We start from the raw sequence: 23,150 nt of genomic DNA on the forward strand, positions 1-23,150 counted from the left end.
CCTGCAACTGAGATAGAAGGTACGTGCCCTTGACCAGAATCAAACCCCGGGACCCATACAGTCCTCAGGCCAACACTCTATCCACTGAGCCAAACTGGCTAGGACCAAGAACATTTTTTGTCTCAGAGATCTTCTCTCTTTTAATACATTTGAGTGTCTGAAATAAACTTCAAAACTTATATGGGGGGGGGGGGGGAAATAAAGATTCAGGCTGTGATTCAATGTGCCATAAACCTACAAAATAAATGTTGATTGTCTTAGTCCATGTCACCATATAAATGTGGACATAAAGTTCATATGTATAACTTGAATTTTTTTGAGAAACAGATACTACCCTAAGATTTCTGAAAAGAAGTCTACTTCTGAGAACAATTTAAACCTTAAGAAATGGTGCTGTACCACAAAGTAAACTTTTCTCTTTTTTGTCTTTGGAAAATCCCCCAAGAAAAGTGCCCTATTTGTATACTTCAACTCTGGTTGCTACATTGTTCTCTATATTTTTACCTTTTACCAGTTATATCCCCCTAATAGTATGATATTCATTCTGAGCGAATATGTGACTATATATAAGGAATTCTTCTTGTTATGGTGAAGGATGCGAACAAATAGAATTTGCAATGCCTGCCTTCGGGAAGCTTGGTAATGAGTAAGCATTATTCTTGCTTATCTGCTTCTTAGCTTAACCTGAGGCTAGAACATCACTTGGACTCTGGGCGTTAACAGAAAGGACAAGTTGTTGTCAGCATTTCCAGGTATGGCTGAGAGATCTAACAAACTAAATCAAAACCATGATGACAGTATTCTTATCACTGTTACAACAAGGGAATTTCAATGTAGGCAACTTTAGTTTGAAAAGTTATTTGTTGTTTAGAACTTTTGTGTGCTTCTGGAAGAGTGCATATTTCCCTAGAATCCAGGACAATGCCCAAGTCCATCTATGTTTTTATAAGGAAATGCACAGAAGATAAACATTCAAGAGAGATTTCAGGAAGCCCTCTGTTGTTCTGGTCCCTCAGCTTTCTAAAAGAACAAAAAAAAAAGTGTGAGATCAGAATTTCCTGAATCAACTTCTATAAAAGGTGAGGCTTACCTGACATGTCACTCCTGGAACCAGGAATTTGACTGCAAATTAGAGATGTCATCTGTTCAGTGCTCTTATCTCTTTATAGTGATAACTGCATGAAAACAGAAAGGACTAGTGGAGCAGGACTACAACTGATATGAAATGAGAACTATATCACCTTAGCCAAGCACGTTTTTTTTTTTTTTCTGTTATTTATCAGAAACTATGCGTGTGCCTGCCATGGTGATAGATGTGTATTGTGTTTTGGGCCATCATCTTGAATAAGTGCTCTGAACAGTAAATTCCTAATGAGAACTTTAGTTTCCTAGTTTATAAAATTGTAATAATCATCATCATGATGGTAATAATAATAATAATGCCTAACTAAACATCATGTGCTCAGGACAGAATGGAGTGAAGTTATGCCTTTGAAAGTGATTGCATATTGCTGAGTTTGATTGGTAAGAGACAACTGAAAGGTGCAAAAATCAAGAACTCCTGCCCTATCCTGTTTGGCTTAGTGGACAGAGCTTCAGCCTGCAGATTGAAGGGTCCCAGGTTCGATTCCAGTCAAGGGCACATGTCTGGGTTTGGAGCTCTATCTCCAGTGTGGGGCGTACAGGAGGCAGCCAATCAATGATTCTCCTTCTCTCATCAATGATGTTTCTATCTCTCTCCCTCTCCCTTTCTCTCTGAAATCAATAAAAACACAATGGGCTGTTTTCTGTCCAGTTGCGCAGAAAGAGAAAAAAGAAAGATGATATTCCCTTTCCCATTGTAAGTCCCTGAGCTTCAGGGCAGACCTTTGTTGAGGAGAGCAAAGAAGTTGTAAGATTCAAGTTTTAATTTAGAATAAGTGAGACTTCCTTTCTTTTCTTTTCTTTCTTTCTCTCTCTCTCTCTCTCTCTCTCTCTCTCTCTCATCCATGTTGTTGTATATAGTAAACTTTTTGTGCTGTAGTTAGCAATAGTCTACGATTTTCTGAAACTGCCTTTAAGTCACTTGGTAATGGACAGCCATGTCATTTCCTGTGTGGTTGGACCTTGTATTAGGCTACAAGATAGTAGTAAGCTTAAGCACAATATTGCCTATAGAGGAGAAGCCCCTGCTGGTACTGTAGTAATCAAGATGTTCTCATATGCACATTGGGATCTTTGCAATTTGAAATAAACTTTGAAAGGCTAAGTCTGCACCCTAAGTCATTGGTGGGTTGACTTCATACCTACACTTATAAATATGAAAAGAATTTCTGCCCCTTTGAAGACAGTTTTCTGGCCATCCATCTCCTCTTTATGTATTTATCTGTACTCTGGTCCTCTTTGAGAGCTGTCTGCTGAAAATTCATCCTCTAGATTCCCCTCATTTACACAAATCCATAGATTAATCTTTTTTTTTAATTTTTTTTTAATTGCTTAAAGTATTACAAAGGGTATTACATATGTGTCTTTTTTTTTTCCCGCCCTTGACTATCCCCTGGCCTCCCCCACCCCCCAGCGTCCCATGTCCATTGGTTATGCATATATGCATGCATACAAGTCCTTCGGTTGATCTCTTATACCCCTCCCTCTTGCCCCCCAACTTTCCCCGGCCTTCCCACTGTAGTTTGACAATCTGTTTGAGGCAGCTCTGCCTCTGTATCTATTACTGTTCAAAAGTTTATAATGGTCTCTATTATCCATGAATGAGTGAGATCATGTGGTATTTTTCCTTCATTGACTGGCTTATTTCACTTAGCATAATGCTCTCCAGTTCCATCCATGCCGTTGCAAATGGTAGGAGTTCCTTCTTTTTTTTCTCTTTTTTTTTTATAGCAGCATAGTATTCCATCGTGTAGATGTACCACAGTTTTCTAATCCATTCATCTACTGATGGGCACTTAGGCTGTTTCCAGATCTTAGCTATGGTGAATGACACAAATCCATAGATTAATCTTACTGAACTAATCTCTCTCTCTCTCTCTCTCTCTCTCTCTCTCTCTCTCTCTCTCTCTCTCTCTCACACACACACACACACACACACACACACACACCTTTCAGTCAACTCATAACTTGGAAATTTTATATATTTTATTTTGTACAAGAAAATGCATAGCTTTTGAAATTTTATTCATAAAATATAGCAATTGCTAAGTGTCATGTGCTATGTTCCAAGTGTTTTACAAATATAAACTTCTGACTTTTCATAACAACTCTGTGAAGTTGGTACTATAATTATTGTCATTTTACAGGTGAGAAAACTGAGCCACAGAAAATTAAGCAACTTTTCCATGGTCATGCAAAGCCATATTGTTATCATTAATAACAATAATAAGTGAATCAAGATGATAGGCTGTGCCTAGGATAGTACCCATTATTCCTATCTTACAGGCGAAGAACTGAGGGAGAGTGGGCAAGTAATCTGCCCAAGTTCACGTGGCAGGGCTGGGAGGCAAAGCCAGACTTTCTGCCTTCTAAGATCACTATACTGACTCCTGTTGTCTGGACTTAGGTTTCTCCAGAAGCAGACACAAGGATTCCAGGGAAACCAGAGGTGATCCCCAAAACGGAGGTAAGAATGGGAGAAAGTAAGACACCAAAGGAAAGAAGCCAAGGAAGTGGGTCGACTGGAGCTTAACCCTCTTGGGGAGCCTGGAGGAACACTGTAGAACAGTCATCAGGACTGTTGCTGGGTGATATTAAACATCGGTGCTTCTGACCTGGGGCACTCCAGCAGCCAGAGGGCCTTCGGCAAGGAGAGGAAGTTAGGCAGAAATGCTCTGGCAGGATAGACAGAGAGGATATAGGCGGCACCAACAGTGTCTGCCAAACCTGGAGTTTTGACATGTCACTGGTAATTTTCCAGCATTCCACGGAAACCCAGGAAAAAATAATAATCACTTGTCAAGGGACTGGATTCTTTCTGGCTCCACTAAAAATGGTTTAAGCACCATGAAAATACTTTATTTATAGTTTCTATGATTGTAGAGCTTCTATAGGTTACCACCTTATTAAAGGTGATAAGTAAAAATCCACCTTTTTAGTATTATGCTGTTATAAGTATTACTATTAAAATATATTGCCATAAGTTTATTTTCTACCTTATTAATAACTTGATGATAATGACTTATCTGTACTTAGTGTAATGCTTAAATTTTAATCCAAAATGTCTCTTTCATAATTTGTCACAAAGTTTGGTAAATTACATTGGTACTGCATATATAAGGAAAAGATTATACTATTACTAATAAATCCTGTCTTATTGTATTTGGAATTTGATTTTTCCAAATAACAAATATTTCATTGGCAAAATGCAACTTTGAGAATTTTATTATAGTATTTAAAACTTGTATATAAAAATGTGAAAGGAAGTAATCTAAGATTCAAGATACTTTACAAACTATTCATTTCATGATGAAGACCAGTACTTCATTTATTCTTGTGAAAGTAAATCAGAAATGGTATTTTAAACTGGATAAAAATAAGGGAATCTATTAAAAATTTGGCAACTTAATCTTAAATGCACATAGAGTTGCATATTCTATTTCTGGAGCTGAACTTATTTCAGGAACATAAAAAAAATTAAAAAAAACTAAAATATTTGCTGAGCCTGGAATAGCATGAACTGTGATTGCTTTTTTTTTTTTTTTTTTTTTTTTTTTATTTTTTTTTTTTTTATTGCTTAAAGTATTACAAAGGGTATTACATATGTGTCCATTTTATCCCCCCGCCCTAGACAGTCCCCTAGCCTCCCCTATCCCCCAATGTCTTATGTCCACTGGTTATGCTTCTATGCATGCATACAAGTCCTTTAGTTGATCTCTTACCCCCCTACCTCCTGCCCCGCAACCCTCCCCGGCCTTCCTGCTGCAGTTTGACAATCTGTTTGAGGCAGCTCTGCCTCTGTATCTATTATTGTTCAAAAGTTTATAATGGTCTCTATTATCCATGAATGAGTGAGATCATGTGGTATTTTTCCTTCATTGACTGGCTTATTTCACTTAGCATAATGCTCTCCAGTTCCATCCATGACGTTGCAAATGGTAAGAGTTCCTTCCTTTTTACAGCAGCATAGTATTCCATCGTGTAGATGTACCACAGTTTTCTAATCCATTCATCTACTGATGGGCACTTAGGCTGTTTCCAGATCTTAGCTATGGTGAATTGTGCTGCTATGAACATAGGGGTGCATATATCCTTTCTGATTGGTGTTTCTGGTTTCTTGGGATATATTCCTAGAAGTGGGATCACAGGGTCAAATGGGAGTTCCATTTTCAGTTTTTTAAGGAAACTCCATACTGTCTTCCATAGTGGCTGCACCAGTCTGCATTCCCACCAGCAGTGCACAAGTGTTCCTTTTTCTCCACATCCTCTCCAGCACTTGTCGTTTGTTGATTTGTTGATGATAGCCAGTCCGACAGGTGTGAGATGGTACCTCATTGTTGTTTTGATTTGCATCTCTCGGATGATTAGTGACTTTGAGCATGTTTTCATATGTCTCTTGGCTTTCTGAATGTCCTCTTTTGAAAGGTGTCTATTTAGGTCCTTTGCCCATTTTTTGATTGGATTGTTTATCTTCCTTTTGTTAAGTTGTATGAGTTCCCTATAAATTTTGGAGATTAGGCCCTTATCGGATATGACATTGGCAAATATGTTTTCCCACACAGTGGGTTTTCTCGTTGTTTTGTTGATGGTTTCTTTTGCTGTGCAGAAGCTTTTTATTTTGATGTAGTCCCATTTGTTCATTTTCTCTTTAGTTTCAAGTGCCCTAGGAGCTGTATCAGTGAAGAAATTGCTTCGGCATATGTCTGAGATTTTGTTGCCTTTGGATTCTTCTAGAATTTTTATAGTTTCCTGTCGTACATTTAAGTCCTTTATCCATTTTGAGTTTATTTTTGTGTATGGTGTAAGTTGGTGGTCTAGTTTCATTTTCTTGCATATATCTGTCCAATTTTCCCAGCACCATTTATTGAAGAGACTATCTTGGCTCCATTGTATGTTCTTGCCTCCTTTGTCAAATATTAATTGAGCATATTGGTTCGGGCCGATTTCTGGACTCTCTATTCTATTCCATTGATCTATATGCCTATTCTTGTGCCAGTACCAGGCAGTTTTGAGAACAGTGGCTCTGTAATACATCTTGATATCTGGTATTGAGATCCCACCTACTTTGGTCTTTTTCAGGATTGCTGCAGCTATTCGAGGTCTTTTTTTATTCCAGATGAATTTTTGGAGAGTTCGTTCTAGATCTCTGAAGTATGCCGTTGGTATTTTAATGGGAAGTGCGTTGAATTTATAGATTGCTTTGGGTAGTATGGACATTTTAATGATGTTGATTCTACCAAGCCATGAACACGGTATGTTCTTCCATCTGTTTACGTCTTCCTCTATATCTTTTTTCAACGTCCTGTAGTTTTCTGAGTAGAGGTCTTTTACCTCTTTAGTTAAGTTTATTCCTAGGTAGCTTAATTTTTTTGGTGCGATGGTAAACGGGATTGTTTTTATAATCTCTCTTTCTGAAAGATCATTATTGGTGTATAGAAATGCCTCGGATTTCTTGGGGTTAATTTTGTATCCTGCTACATTGCCAAATTCATGTATTAAGTCCAGTAGCTTTTTGATGGAGTCTCTAGGGTTTTGTATGTATAATATCATGTCGTCTGCAAATAAGGACAGTTTTACTTCCTCTTTTCCAATTTGGATGCCTTTTATTTCTTCTTCTTGCCGAATTGCAATGGCTAACACTTCCAGTACTATGTTGAACAGGAGTGGTGAGAGGGGGCATCCCTGTCTTGTTCCTATTCTTAGGGGAAATGGTGTTAGTTTTTGTCCATTGAGTATGATGCTGGCTGTGGGCCTGTCATATATGGCTTTTATTATGTTGAGGTATGATCCTTCTACTCCCACCTTGCTGAGAGTTTTTATCAAAAATGGGTGTTGAATTTTGTCAAATGCTTTTTCTGCATCAATTGATATGACCATGTGGTTTTTTTCTTTCAATTTGTTTATGTGATGTATCACGTTTATTGATTTGCGGATATTGTACCATCCTTGCATCCCTGGGATAAATCCTACTTGGTCATGGTGTATGATCTTTCTGATGTACTGCTGGATCCGATTTGCTAAGATTTTGTTGAGGATTTTGGCATCTATGTTCATGAGGGATATTGGCCTGTAATTCTCTTTCATTGTGTTGTCTTTACCTGGTTTTGGTATTAGGGTGATGCTGGCTTCATAGAATGAGCTTGGAAGTGTTCCTTCCTCTTGAATTTTTTGTAGTAGTCTGAGGAGGATAGGTTTTAGTTCTTCCTTGAATGTTTGGTAAAACTCCCCTGTGAAGCCGTCTGGTCCTGGGCTTTTGTTTGCTGGAAGCTTTTTGATGACTGCTTCAATTTCTTCCATAGTTATTGGCCTGTTGAGATTTTTAGATTCTTCCTGATTGAGTTTTGGAATGTTGTATTTTTCTAGGAATTTGTCCATTTCCTCCAGGTTGTCTAGTTTGTTGGAGTAGAGCTGTCCATAGTATTTTTTAACAATCATTTGTATTTCTGTGGGGTCTGTTGTTATTTCGCCTCTATCGTTTCTGATTTTGTTGATTTGGGTCCTCTCTCTTTGCTTCTTGGTGAGTCTGGCTAGAGGTTTGTCAATCTTGTTTATCCTTTCAAAGAACCAGCTCTTGGTTTCATTGATTTTCTGTATTGTTTTTTTGGTCTCTATGTCATTTATTTCTGCTCTAATCTTTATTATCTCCTTCCTTCTGCTCACTCTGGGGTTTTCTTGTTGCTCTCTTTCTAATTCTTTGAGTTGTAGAGTTAGATGATTTACTACCATTTTTTCTTGTTTGTTGAGATAGGCCTGTAGAGCTATAAACTTCCCTCTCAGGATTGCTTTCATTGTGTCCCATAGGTTTTGGATTGTTGTGTTTTCATTGTCATTAGTTTCCAGGATGTTTCGAATTTCTTCTTTGATTTCATTGGTAACCCAATCAATATTTAATAGCATGCTATTCAGCTTCCAGGTGTTTGAGTATTTTGGGTTGTTTTTATTGTAGTTTATTTCTAATATTATGCCATCGTGGTCTGCGAAGACGCTTTTTATGATTTCAATTTTCTTGAATTTGGGGATACTTTGCTTGTGACCCAATATGTGGTCTATTTTTGAATATGTCCTATGAGCATTTGAGTAGAATGTATATTCCCTGGCTTTCGGGTGAAGTGTTCTGAAGATGTCTATTAAGTCCATCTGATCTAGTGAGTCATTTAGGATTGCTGTATCTTTGCTGATTATTTGTCTAGAGGACTTATCCAGTGCTGTCAGTGGTGTATTAAAGTCCCCTACTATGATTGTATTGTTGTCGATGTCTCCTTTGATATCTTCCAGGAGTTTTTTTATGAATTTGGGTGCTCCTGCATTGGGTGCATATATGTTTACCAGGATTATATCTTCTTGTTGTATTGATCCCTTTAGTATTATGAAGTGGCCTTCCTTATCTCTTGTTATGGCCTTCACTTTGAGGTCTATTTTGTCCGATATAAGTATTGCTACCCCAGCTTTCTTTTCCTTTCCATTTGCCTGAAAGATATTTTTCCATCCTTTCACTTTCAGTCTGTGTGAGTCCCTTCTAATGAGGTGGGTTTCTTGTAGACAGCAGATGTATGGGTCATGTTTTTTTATCCATTCAGCCACTCGATGTCTTTTGTTTGGAGCATTTAGTCCGTTTACGTTTAAAGTTATTATTGAAAGGTACTTGTTTGTAGGCATTTCTGTTTTTGTGTGGCTGTTTTCTTTCTGAGCTTTTTATTTCTTATTTTTATACCAGTCCCTTTAGCATTCCTTGCATTGCTGGCTTGGTGGTGATAAACTCCCTTAGCCTTTTTTTGTCTGTGAAGCTTCTTATTTCCCCTTCAAGTTTGAATGATAGCCTTGCTGGATAGAGTATTCTTGGATTCAGTCCTTTGCTTTGCATCACTTTGTAAATTTCCGTCCATTCTTTTCTGGCCTGATGTGTTTCTGTTGAGAAATCATTTGACAATCTAATGGGAGATCCCTTGTATGTAACTTTCCGTCTCTCTCTTGCAGCCTGTAAGATTCTCTCTTTGTCCTGAACATTTGCCATGGTAATTATGATGTGTCTTGGTGTGGGTCTTTTTGGGTTCACCTTGTTTGGGACTCTCTGGGCTTGTGTGACTTTTTTCTTCCCCACCTCAGGGAAGTTTTCTGATATTATTTCTTCTAATAGGTTTTCTAATCCTTGTTCATCCTTCTGTTGTTCTGGTACCCCTATTATTCGTATGTTGTTTCGTTTCATGTTGTCCCAAAGCTCCCTTAGGCTCTCCTCCTGTCTTTTCATTTTTTTCTCCAATTGCAGTACATTTTGGGTGTGTTTTGCTTCCTTGTCTTCTAAATCACTAATTCGGTCCTCCGCTTCTCCTAGTCTACTGTTGATACTTTCAATGGAGTTTTTCATTGCAGCTATATCACTCTTCATATCTTCTTGGGTCTTACTTAAGTTGTTGATTTTTTCATCTGTTTCTTCTAGCTTCTTCCATATGTTATCAATTTTTTCATCTGTTTCTTCTAGCTTCTTCCATATGTTATCGATTTTTTCATCTGTTTCTTCTTGCTTCTTGCTGAGGTTGTCGATTTTTTCCTCCATCCGGTTTATGCACTCTAGGACCCTTATTCTGAATTCTTTTTCTGTCATGTTGCATGCCTCTGTATTACTTAGCTGCTTTTCTGGAGAGTCCTCCTTCTCTTTCCTTTGGGGGTTTCTTTGTCTACCCATGTTTGATCTCACTGACATATCTAGACGTTGAGTCGTTCAGTGGCTGCTCCCTTGGTGGCAGTGACTCCTTGGTCTGCGGTTCCTCTTCGGGCGGTTGCGGTAGCAGCTGCTCTTCAGTTGGCAGCAACTCCTCTGGTGGGTGCTGTTCACAGCTGTGGTGGCTCTTCTGGCTGGTGGGGCGAGGTTTCACGTACAGCTGCTGTTCCTCAGCAGAGGGTGTGGTGCTCAGGAGGTTGCTGTTGCTTGGATCTGCTGTGTTGATTTAAAGGCACAAAATACAACACAACAAGGCACCACGTACCAGGCACTATACACAAATATATTCACGATATTAATAACCCCAAATAAAGGTGACCACCTGAATTAAGAGAATTAGGGGATAAGGAAGAAGGAAGAGAAAAAGAGAAAAGAGAAAAAAGAAAAGAAAATTAGGGACCAAAAAAAGGAGTGCAAAAATGAAAGTGGGAAAAAGGAGGGGGGAAAGTAAAAGCGAGAAAAGAAAGGAAAAGAAAAAAAAAGAGCGAAAAGAGAGAATGAAGTGGAAGAGGGGAAGAGACTTTTTATATGAGGAGAATGCTCCTATAGAACAGCCATTAATCCCAACAAATTCCAGCAACAGCTCCCTGGAGATAAATGCAAACTAGAAAAAACCAATAATATAACGATGAAAATAGAATGGAGAACACTAATCCCAAAATAAAATAAAGAGAAAATAAAATGGCACTTTAAAAAAAATGGTAAAATGGTAGCAGTAATAATACTGGTTAAAAATAAGAAGGTAGTAATTAAAAGGGTAAAATCAGGTGATGGAAAAAAGAAGAAAAAAAAAAAAAAGAAAAAGAGAAAAAAAAAAAAAAAAAAAAAAAAAAGAAAAAAAATTGGTTTCTTAGTTAAAAGGTGAAAAAAGAAAGAAAAAAAAATATTGCAGTAGTGAAGGTCCTTCGGTTCTTCTATTCTTCAGTGTGGCTCGCCTTAGACCTGCCAGGTATTCAGGAGAGTGTTGAGTTTCCCTGCGATACACTGTTCCTCTGTGTTGTAAACCACAGTCCTTATTTTAAAGCAAGCCGCATTTGTTTCCCAGACTGCCTTATTTTGTATTTAGCAAAGAGTCAGTTTGTGGGTCAGCCTCTGGGTGGCAGTGTTCTGGGGTTGGCCTCTGAGGCTACAGGGCCTCTCTGTCTGCTGGAAGTTCACTGCCCAGAGCTGGCTGCGTAAGAGTTACCAGTGCTGTGTTGTTGCTGGGATTGAAAATCCCTCTATAGGCCAGACCCTGTTAACTCCCAGGGACTGATCAGGTTATTTTAATCCTTGATCTCCTACAGGGTGGAATCTGGGTGTGGCTGTGCTCCTTGCCTGGGGGCTCGGGGGAGGAGTCTCACTCTCCGGAGAGAATGGCTGCCTCAGACGTGGGCTCAGGGGTGTCTCAGCACTCAATTCGCTGCCACCTCTCCAGGCCCCCCTTCTCTCCTCAGTCTCTCCCCAGATTCCACTCCTCCGCACACTCTCCCTCTCTTCAGCACAGGTGAGTGTCTGTATCCGAAATGTCCCATGAACAGGGTTCAGTGAAAACAAACAAACAAACGCCGGCCGCGGAAACGGGGAAGGCTTGGTTTCTGTAAGCTTCTTCTCTTACCGGGACTGCATGGTCTGATCAGCTCTTCAGGCTGCCCCCTTTAGGCTCAGTCCTCTGTGATCACAGACCGAGCTCTCAATTCCCCCGGCAGCGCCAGGAATCCCGCGGTTCTCCTTTCCCCTGTCAGGGGCTGTGCCTGTCCCAAGGGACGCGGCTGTCTGCCACGCGGTCTCCCTCCGACTCTCTGGGCTCAGAGGTCTGGCAAACTTTCCTGCCCAAATCCCTGGTTTTTTTACCTTTCCAGGGGAGTTCTGCTCTTCCCGGCTGTAAACTGTCTCGCCAGCTGAGGAATTTCGCCAATTCGGGGTGGATGTTACTAGTTTCAGCTGCTCACTCCATTTGCTCAGGGACACGACCTGGGACGCGTCTGCCTATACCGCCGCCATCTTCCTGAATCTGTGATTGCTTTTAATAAGTTATAAAAGAAAGTAGTTTTTCTTAGATGGTTTAAATGCACTAGCTTAAACTGAAAGAGGATTTGTACTTTCAGAAGCTAATTGAAGAAAACATCACAAATGTCTTGGCTTGCAAGAATTCCTTGGCCTTTTCAAGCAGCAGTGAGTGACTCAAAATTCTGCCACACGCCAATGGCAAATATTAAGTCACAAAGAAGGAAACTCTCTACATAAGGGTTTCCACTTTGTAATTAAATAAAATGTGAGGTCAAGTAAGTTTCAAAAAATTCTTCAGCCCTAGCTGGTTTTTCCCAGTGGGTAGAGCCTCGGCCTGAGGACAGAAGGGTCCCGGGTTCAATTCCAGTCAAGGGCACATGCCCAGGTTGTGGGCTCAACCCCCAGTGGGGGGGGGGGGTGGGGGGTGGAGGGGGAGTGCGCTGCAGGAGGCAGCTGATCAATGATTCTCATCATTGATGTTTCTATCTCTCAGTCTCCCTTCCTCTCTGAAATCAATAAAAATATATTTTAAAAAAATTCTTCAGTTGAAGTTCCATTTGTAACAACACTGACCCCTGGTGGTTGTATAATTTATATTATTTGCCTCCAAGAAAATTAATTCAACTCAAATCTGTAATTCTAACTGTAATGAGTGAAATATTTAACTAAACCGACGACATTTGGTGACACCTTCAAAAGGTAACACTTTCTTTTATTATGAATAAAAGTGATTAAATTCCCTGAATAAGAGGGTTATGGACTGAGGCTTTTTGGATTTTGCAATTTTTATCCTAATAGCTCATAAGGGTTAACATTCATTAAACACCTTGATATTCCAGACCCTGTTCTAAGCACTTAGTATATAATTGTCTCTTTCGATACTTAAAATAACCATATAACATATGTAGTATTTCTATCCCATGTTGTAAATAAGGAAAGAGGCTTAATAACTTGTCTAAAATTATTAGAGAGTAAGAGAACAGAGGTAATCTGATTCCAGAGGCCACACTCTTAACTGCTTTCCTACATTTTCCCACTGGAATAAATTTATTCTTTTTTTCTAGGTGTTTGTGTATCAATACTATTGCTTTTCTATTTTCTTACTGAGTTATATTTATGTGTTGAATTGCAAATCTAAGTATAGGATATTTTCATTCAGAATCATGTAATGAATCCCCATGTAACCATCATCTAGCATAAAAGTGATCAATTTCTAGCCCAAATTCTTCAAATGCACCTCCAACATATCTCCCTCCATTCCTCATATTTTGATATAGCACATAATTTTATTAGTAATTATTTTAGGTTTCCCCTAAAAGATAAAAATGCTTTTATTTTTCAAGCATAAGCACAGCTCCACTATGACATATATATAAAAAAAAAAGACCATTAATTCATTGATATTGAGTATCTAAGCAAAATTCAAGTTTTCCAGTTATCTCCTAAAGTCATAAATAATTTTGGTTTTGCTTTTTTTTTTTTTTTTTTACAGTTTGTTTGTTTGTTTGATTTGGGCTACTTGTTCTCATTTGGTCCAAACTTTCCTATGACCTGAGTATTAACTTCTTTTTTTCCCCCTCATGGGATATAACAGTTCCTGAAGCAAGATCCCTAATGGCTATAGTTGTTTTTTGGTTTTTTTAAAATATATTTTTATTGATTTCAGAGAGGAAGGGAGAGGGAGAGATAGAAACATGAATGATGAGAAAGAATCATTAATCAGCTGCCTCCTGCACACCCCCTACTGGGGATTGAGCCCACAACCTGAGCATGTGCCCTTGAACAGAATTGAACCCAGGACCTTTCAGTCCTCAGGCCGAGGCTCTATCCACTGAGCCAAACCAGCTAGGGCTGGCTGTCGTCTTTTGACTTTATTATTTCATTTAAAGTGAAGGTTTGTCTGACCTTCTATTCTGAATGATAGCTTTGCTGGATAAAGTAATCTTGGTTGTAGGTTCTTGGCATTCATCACTTTGAATATTTCTTGCCACTCTCTTCTGGCTTGCATGGTTTCTGTTGAGAAATCAGCTGACAGTCGTATGGGTACTCCCTTGTAGGTAACTGACTGTCTTTCTCTTGTTGCTTTTAGGATTCTCTCTTTGTCTTTTGCTCTTGGCATTTTAATTATGATGTGTCTTGGTGTGGTCCTCTTTGGGTTCCTTTTGTTTGGGGTTCTCTGCACTTCCTGGACTTGTGAGTCTATTTCTTTGACCAGGTAGGGGAAGTTTTCTGTCATTATTTCTTCAAATAGGTTTTCAATATCTTGCCCTCTCTCTTTTTCTGGTACCCCTATAATTCTGATGTTGGTACGCCTGAAGTTGTCCCAGAGGCTCCTTACACTATCCTCATATTTTTGGAATCTTTTTTCTTTTTCAGTTGGGTATTTTTTGTTTCTTCGTATTTCAAATCTTTGACTTGATTCTTGGGATCCTCTTGTCTGCTGTTGGATCTCTCTGTATATTATTCTTTATTTCAGTCAGTGTATGCTTAATTTCTAGTTGGTCTTTTTTCATATCCTAGAGCTTCACAGATAAGAAAAAGCTAAAGGAGTTCATCACCACCAAACCAGCATTATATGAAATGCTGAAAGGTATTCTTTAAGAAGAGGAAGAAGAAAAAGGAACTCTTACCATTAGCCACAGCATGGATGGAACTGGAGAGCGGATAAATACCACATGATCTCACTCATTTGTGGAATATAATGAACAACATAAACTGATGAACAAGGACTGATCCAGAGACGGAGAGGCACTGATTGGACTGTCGGGCCTTGGAGGGAAGGTAGGGAGGGTGGGGGTAAGGGGGAAAGATCAACCAAAGGACTTATATGCAAGCATATAGGCCTAACCAATGGACACGGACAAGGGGGGGGGGGCTGAGGGGGGGGGCGGGGGGGGTAGAGGGTAACGTGGGGATAAGGACACATATGTAATATCTTAATCAATAAAAAATATATTTAAAAAAAAAGAAATGTGAAAGAGCTGAAACCGGTTTGGCTCAGTGGATAGAGCGTCGGCCTGCGGGCTGAAGGGTCCCAGGTTCGATTCCGGTCAAGGGCATGTACCTGGGTTGCGGGCTCATCCCCAGTGGGAGATGTTCAGGAGGCGGCTGATCGATGTTTCTCTCCCATTGATGTTTCTAACTCTCTATCTCTCTCTCTTCCTCTCTGTAAAAAAAATCAGTAAAATATATTTAAAAATAAATAAATAAATAAATAAATAAATAAAATAAAGTGAAGGTTTGCCACTGGGTGGCAGTGCAGTACTTGGGATTTTATCCCAGTTTATAAACTGAGACACAAAGAAATTTGTCAGTACTGGTTTCCCTAGTGTTCAATTTTATCGTGTTTTTTCCTCATGGAAATGACAGTAGAGTTTAGCTTACTCAATTTCTTACAACTTTGGTAATAAAATTAACCTATCTTTATGCTGATACTTCTCTCTCTCTCTTCCTCTCTCTTCTCTCCAAAGAGATGTACATGATTCTTTATAAAAAAGCTCATGTTCAAGTGTCTATTTTTGTTCACTAATATTAGTTGTTTTGGATGCCAAAATACATATAACATAGCCCTGGATTTTCAGAAAATAATAAATAATTGGCTAGAAAATATATCAACCTATAACAATGTGGTACTAAATGCCAAGATCAGTCCTAACAGTTACTTCCATGGGACATTAAAGATCCCTGAAGTTTGAGAACTTCGCTGCAGATTTCTCAGGGCAATTAAGCTCAATTCTGATCCTTGAGGATAGTGTTCTTAATAAAAAGGAGAGGGAGGTGGTGGTTTGAATGGGTGAACAGCATAAAAACGACTGAAATTCTCTTTAATGCTCTCATGAATGTCTTTCCAGAATTTTCTAATAGAAAAATATTATTTCATGGTTAAGTGATTCAAGTCACATATAGAACCATCCAACAATGTACTCTCTGGTAGATAATTTTGAGTGCATAATAAAATTTTATTGCACATGGATATCTAGGGATGTGCAGAGATGTGCCACTCAGTACCCACAAATTTGGGAAAATGACATACTGTGGGATATAAAAACCTCAACACTCTGACTTTTATGTTTCCAGAATATTCATACTTTTGAAAAGCTACTTGAATAACATATTTTTATACAAACAAGTTAACTCAAAATTCATTGTAGTAATAATTTCATCATATAACCAGTAACTGCAGTTTGAAATACTCTATAAATTAATCATGAAGTAAAATTGGTTTGAAGTTATGCCAGAATAAGAATAAGGATGTTTCTTTACTTACTAGGCAGAAGGAATAATATTAGCAGATGCCATAATGTAGCTAAGCAGTTCAACTTCTATTTTATCTCTTTTATGAAAGGGAACAATTGCCAAAGTGAAAATAACAAACATGAATAGGAATGATTTGAAGCTTGAGATAAATGAAAAGAAACAACATAGTTATTTACATGAATCCAAGCCCATAAAACCACATGAATTACATTTCAATGAGAGAAGAGGCAGTAGGAAATGAGGTGGTACCTTTTGAAAACTTGTTGAGAGGACAAGGTTGTTTTACCTGGTAACAAGTTATTGTTTTTTTCTTTATGTAATTTTATGACTATAATCATTACAGAAGCTTTCACACATACTGCATAAGTTATGTACTCAGGAGCTACAGAAATTTCTTAGAAAACTTGATGTATATATTTGAAAAGCAAAAACAAAATCCATTAATGATTTTAAGATAATTTTTAAATGGACATTTTATTATACATTTGTGAAACTAGATATAGAAAAACCTGTAATAGACTTGATGGAGAAGCATACTGCTTTGAAAGGGACATAACCATAGACTTAGCAATTTTTAAATTAATTAGTATAACATATCCCAACTTATGGTCTCCAAAAATGCAAACCTAAATTTAAAAGTTAAAAATCATAACATAGAAAAATGAATTTATAAAACCTTATTCTAATTCTCATAATTTTTCATAAAGTGCCAGTCTTTATCAACTCTGTGCTATTTCCTGAATTATGACATTTAAATATTTTCTTTGATTTGTCATTTATATATAACATGGGATTATAGTACGGCATCATAAGAAATCCATTAATGACTCATTCCCCTCAACTCTAAGCATAGAATCTGGGTAGCATTTTTCATGTGTCAGGGAGCCTCTGCACTGAGGAATCCGTGACACAGAGCAGAGCCACAGACAAAGATTGCAAACCTGATATGTTATTCCTTTTGTTTCCCACTGTCCGTTTCTTACCCCACCCCTACTGGCTTTCACCCCCTCTAAGTCTAACACACAGAGAGCTAGTTTTCCACCATACACACCCTTATTAAAAATGACCTTTTCTCTTTACTCCGTGGAGTGACCTTAGGCAAATCTGACTTTTCCGAGTATAAAACTGAGACAATTCCACTACCTACTTTACAGAGTATTCTGAGAATAAACTAAACAATTATGTGTGAAAATATTTGGTAAAGTTTTAAAAAATCACATATACATGTGCACACACACATCTTATTTCATTTTTTTTTTTCATTCTGGCAACTTCTAGTCCATTTAATTACAATTTTTTTATAGTTAAAATAACTACACATCTTTTGGGTGTGTTTTTTTAAAGAGCTAATGAGAAGTTCACATATGCAAACAGATAGATATCCTGATACGTAAGATACTATAAAAAATTTTTCTTCCTTAAAGCAAGACGCTTCAAGATCCTTAAAAATTAGCAGACTCCATTCAAATTTAGTAACAGATTTCAAAATCTTCCCCTGGATTTTTAAGTCATTTGCTGTTGCCATACTCCAGATGACACCCTCAGTTGGAAGGAATTAAGACACCAAAGGATTAAGACACCAATTGAATGTTTTCCTACTTGGAATTCATTGTCAGCAACCTCCCTCAATTATCTTTGGGCATGAGTTTAACAATGCAGGGGGTTGAAAAATATTTCTTCATCTTGTAAAAAATGGAGACCCTGGATTATGTGTGTATATATGCATATACACAGCTCTTAGCATTTACCAACCTAAACTAAGTAGCAAATCAAAAGCAAAATAAGACAGTAGTAACCTGTGTATCTGGGTTCATTGCCTTATGCCCTTTCAACACATAATTTGAATTTTAACAATATTTATATTCATGACTGTCTTTGAAAAATAGTTATGTCTAACCAAATAGCCAATTTATTATATTGTTCCAAGTCAGACTAAATCTATGTGATTTTCCTCATCTAAATCAGAAGATTCTCAATGACCTGGGAAGACGTAACAGAACTACATTGGTCAGCCAAAAGAAGTCTTAGTATTTTATTCTGATTTCTACCACTCCAATGCAAGTCCTAGTTATTTAAATGTGCTACTATCATAATATTTTTAAGTACATGAGCCCTAGAAAAAGAGATATCCTACCCATCCAACATCAAAATTAGTGCTTCACATGTCTTGGGGTAGGAGATGGACAGGAAATTGCCAGATAGAGAACACATACAATTCATATAAAGTAAACAAAACAAAACACAAGTCCATTGAGTCCATGTTAAGAAAATAACGAAATGTTTTACATTAGTCCTTCTTTTCATTGACTCTTTTTGAGGCAGAAAATTCTCCTGAGTAGTTGTTGGAATTTAGAATTACTCCAGATTATTATAACTGAGTGGCCAGAGGGATATGCTGCCATTATGTCCTTCAGCACAAAGTAGCGTTGAGTTCCGTGAGGAATAGTGAATGTCATGTTTGTTATGAAGGCGGCAAAATAAGAAATAAAGAAAAGAATGAACGTTAGCACTGTTCTTAAGGCGTTTATATGGACTTCTGTGCTGACACTTCGAAAACCACGAGATCCGTTTTGCATCCGATGAGTGTGCTTGTAGAGAGACATGAGTAACATAAAAGTGCACATCAGGAATATGGCTAGAGGAAATAGGAGTGAAAAATTGACAAGAAGCACTTCATTAACACTCCTTATCTTGAATTTAGACGTCGTGCGTGTGGCATTTCTGAGGACATCCTCCACCACGTTCTTAGGGTAATCTACCTCGATACACAGAGTTGCAGTGCTCACCGAGGCCAGCAAGCTTCCCAGAAGCAGCCCAGGCATTAACTTTGAGATCCTGAATTTCAGCCAAAGAAAACAGGGATGAGTGAAGCCTATTAACTTGAGGCAGTAAAATACAGAAAGGCAGGTGGCAAACCAGAGACTGACAGAGCTAAAAAACATCCAAAGGAACACCATCGCTGCACCATAAATTTTTGTCTGATAAAAGAGTGGAAAGAACATAGAGAAAAAACTTTGTACCATTAACATCAGCAGCAGACCGACTCTAGACATCCCTATACATATTAAAATGAGCTGCATTGGTGTTAGCTTTCTGCTTTTGATCAATTCGTTACAGCTGATGATTATCAGAAATCCATTGCCGGTAATCCCTGTAATAAATTCTGCTGACATGATGATAGCATGAGGAATAGCTGACAAAGAGGAGGTCATGTCTCCTACCACAAATCTTAGCTTTTCCTTGTGGATGGTGTTAAATACCTCCTCTAGATGATCTTGCAGATAGGAACATATACTGAGAAATCTGATCTTCTGCCAACTCCTGGAGTAGAGTCTTACACTAGACTTTTCCCCTAAGGTAGAAAATCAGAGGGAGACTTTTTGAATCTGATGCCCTTCAAATGAAACTGTGGAAATGCAAATTCAAAGATTTGAATGATGGTTACATCTTCCAATTACCATATCGACATTATTTAATTCTCACTCATACTCAGTTTTGCCAAAAAATGTAATTATAAATGTTTTACATAGGTTACTATTATTTCTTTTTTGCCTTTTGTTGTGGTTTTTTTTTTCCTAATGACAATTACCACATCCTTGGGGCAGACAATTATTTCCTATTATTGCCACAAGTATCCAAAAGCAGTGCACTTTTTTTCCTGATAATTCCAGGATACTTTAATAGAATTTCCCCTTCCTCCCCTCCAAGCCCCACCAAAGACAATTTCTTCTCCACACTTGAAAATCACTTTCTGGGAACTAACTTTGTATAAGAATCCTTCATTTCCCTAAGCAAACTTTTATATTTTTAAAGCCTTCCTGGTAGAATTCTGATCTGAAGATCAGCAAACCAGTGATGAAAGTAGTCTATAGTTAATCCACATGCTGATGACATCTAATGCTCATCTGAAGAGCATCATGTCAAAAAGTAGATGGTACAGAAACTTCTAACCACCAGCAGAAGGCATAATTACCTATGCGAAAAAAATGAGCTTACTCTATTTCACATAACCTTGCTGAACTTTAGTCACATCACAGGTAAAATGTAAATAAATCATCACTACTTCATAAATGAGATACGGTGCTCAAAGTGCTTAGCTCAGTAGCTAGGTCATGCTAAGCACTCAACAAATGTTAACTATTAATAGTATTAAATGTTTGTTTTCATACCATGTTTACCCCAGCAAGAAAATAATGACTCTATTTAGAAGTATTTTCAACAGCTTAAATATTTTCAATAAGAAATGAGATTTTAAGAGCATTGAAAATAGAAAAAAGCAAAGAACTAGACTTGCCACCCACTGTCTACACCAGTTATAGTTTTTAAAGCCTCCCAGAGCCATCCATAGAATGTATATTCACCCGCCCATGAAAGGCAATGTCAGTGGTACCTATGTGATATTCCTCTGCCAGCTTTATCATCCTCCCACTCATCTTCTACACAGCACAGCTACCAACATGTAGCAAGAATTGTACCTTGGCATACTGGAATAATAGTCTAACCCTGTGGTTGGCAAACTGCGGCTCGCGAGCCACATGCGGTTCTTTGGCCCCTTGAGTGTGGCTCTTCCACAAAATACCACGTGCAGGCACACGTACAGTGCGATTGAAACTTCATGGCCCATGCGCAGAAGTCAGTTTTCAGCTTGCTTGGGCGAGTCTATTTTGAAGAAGTACTGTTGATATTTGGCTCTGTTGACTAACGAGTTTGCCGACCACTGCTCTAACCAATGAGGGCCTCCAATCAGTTTATATTTATATTTATACTAGAGGCCCAGTGCACAAAATTCATGCATGGGGCGGGGGTGGGGAGGTCCCTCAGCCCAACCTGCACCCTCTCACAATCCGGGACCACAAGCTCCTAACTGCTTGCCTGCCTTCCTGATTGCCCCTAACCACTCTGCCTGCCTGCCTCATCACCCCTAACCCCTCTGCCTGCCTGCCTGATCACCCCTAACTACTCACCTGCCTGCCTTCCTGATTGCCCCTAACCACTTGCCTGCCTGCCTGCCTGCCTGCCTGACTACCCCTTACCACTTGCCTGCCTGCCTGATTGCCCTAACCACTTGCCTACCTGCCTGACAGCCCCTAACTGCTCATCTGCCTGTCTGATTGCCCCAACCACTCACCTGCCTGCCTGATTGCCCCTAACTGCTCACCTGCTTACCTGATCGCCCCTATCCACCTCTGCCTCAGCCCCCACCAACGCAGCTTCATCTGGAAGGACGTCCGGAATGATGTCCAGAAGGTCATTTGACTGTCTGGTCTAATTAGCATATTATGCTTTTATTATTATAGATGACACATTAATAGTGTAATGTTAGACTAAAAATCTTGGAATGTATGCTGACCATTAGGGCAATTTATTTACTATGATAGATGTTCACTGCTTTTGCCTATATACTGTTGTAGAGGATACATGAATATGTCCAAAATATGTATATCCTATACCAGTATAACAATATGGATTTTTAAATATTTCAAATATTAAATATTTAAAAATATTGCCATGATAACCAGTTTTTGGGGAGACAATAATTATATTAAATTATTTATTCCCCAGTATTCCTTTCCTAAGGTCCTTTCTCTCAATTTTCCATAGTAAGCTAGGGCAATAAAAGATGGATCAATATATGAAAACTCTTGATAGCCAAAAAGTTAACAAATTAATTGTAATCAAGAATAACTTCCCTGACAATTATATTTTATAAAAAGCAATTATTTTTTAAAATTGAATATTTATAACAGCTCCCTCAGGATGCACATATTTTATGATACCTAAATTCTTTAAAAATATAAAATCACACATACATTTTGTAAAGTTATTTTAATCTCATTTCTCAGATTAAAAATTAAGATTTAAGATGGATCTATCTCATTGAGTGTTCAAGTGCTTTAAAATTTTTTGCTGAGTTTCAAACAACCGTGTGTTTGTTACATTCATACAGCTGCAGCTGGCAGCAAGGTCTGTGGGTTATGTAATTCTGCCGTGAGATTAGCAGTTATCCAGAACTGATTTCATTCTGAAATCCTGCATTACAGCTCTCATTTGCCTCCTAACACATCAGTTAATTGAAGAGAAAGCTTGAATTTTCCAAGAACTCTTGTAAAGATATAATGGACATTCAGCTACAATTTAGCTGGTTTGTATTTGCATTTGTGATTTTCCTGTCATATGTGGACTGTTTTGCATTTGCCCTTATTGAATCTCACTTTGGAAAGAGAATTTTAGTGAATAACTTTCTCTTAGATCTGGAAAAGGCACTGACCAAATAGAGAGGTGATTTTCAAATTAAATAATCTCTGAAAGCTTTACTTTAAAAATTCTTCAAAAAACAAACAAAAACAATATCTACCAAGAGACACTGGATATTTATAACCTATTAAGCAAATTTCAGTCTAGACATCTTTCAGTTAGTATATATTCTTCTACATGCTCACATGAACCTTGAAAATAGGCATTCCTCCAGTGGAGTTTTTTGTTTGTTTGTTTTGCCTTTGCTTTGAGTCACCTCATTCTAAGATGATGTTCATAAATTGCTCCAAAAATTAGGATGAACTTTAAATCTTGATATTATGACCACGTGTTGCCCACACACAGAGAACAGCTTATTTAGTTCTCATTGGTTATAACTGTACAAATGTCTGAATTTTTAAAACAAGCATATTTAATTGCTACTACTTTCCATTGCTTTAGTGCTTTATGAACCACTAAGATGACTGAAGCTTGTTTTCAATTTTTTAGTTGAATACTAAAAACTGGCTCTCCAACATCCCCCAAGGGGTCCTGGATTGTGAGAGGGTGCAGGCCAGGCCGAGGGACCCCCACCGGTGCACAGATCTGGGCCTCTAGTATGCATATAAGATCTTTGGTTAATCTCTTCCTGCCCTGCCCCTCCCCACTTCCCTCTGAGATTCATCAGTCTGTTCCATGTTTCCATGCCTGTACATTGAGCGTCTGCTCCCTGGTGGACAGTGTGCATCATAGCTACCAGTCAAGTGATCAGTCGCTTAGGCTTTTATATAGAGAGATATTTTTGTTCGCA

General features: G+C 38.2%; 1 protein-coding gene and 1 long non-coding RNA gene across 2 annotated transcripts in view; one reads left to right on the forward strand and one right to left on the reverse strand.

Annotated features, from left to right (window-relative positions):
- The window catches only part of LOC118666173, a 30,178-nt gene extending 15,760 nt beyond the window's left edge, over positions 1–14,418 (forward strand). The window contains exons 4-5 of the long non-coding RNA XR_004970882.1: positions 3,551–3,610; positions 14,369–14,418. This is a non-coding gene — a long non-coding RNA (uncharacterized LOC118666173). The remainder of the gene's footprint in view (positions 1–3,550; positions 3,611–14,368) is intronic.
- Positions 14,419–18,405: 3,987 nt separating this feature from the next.
- On the reverse strand, positions 18,406–19,317 carry LOC118665838 (taste receptor type 2 member 7-like). The gene has a single exon (XM_036327093.1). The coding sequence runs from the start codon at positions 19,315–19,317 to the stop codon at positions 18,406–18,408; it is 912 nt and encodes a 303-aa protein (XP_036182986.1).
- Positions 19,318–23,150: the final 3,833 nt, after the last annotated feature.

Source organism: Myotis myotis, unplaced genomic scaffold (assembly GCF_014108235.1).
Source record: "Myotis myotis isolate mMyoMyo1 unplaced genomic scaffold, mMyoMyo1.p scaffold_m19_p_11, whole genome shotgun sequence".
NCBI classification, from domain to species: domain Eukaryota; kingdom Metazoa; phylum Chordata; class Mammalia; order Chiroptera; family Vespertilionidae; genus Myotis; species Myotis myotis.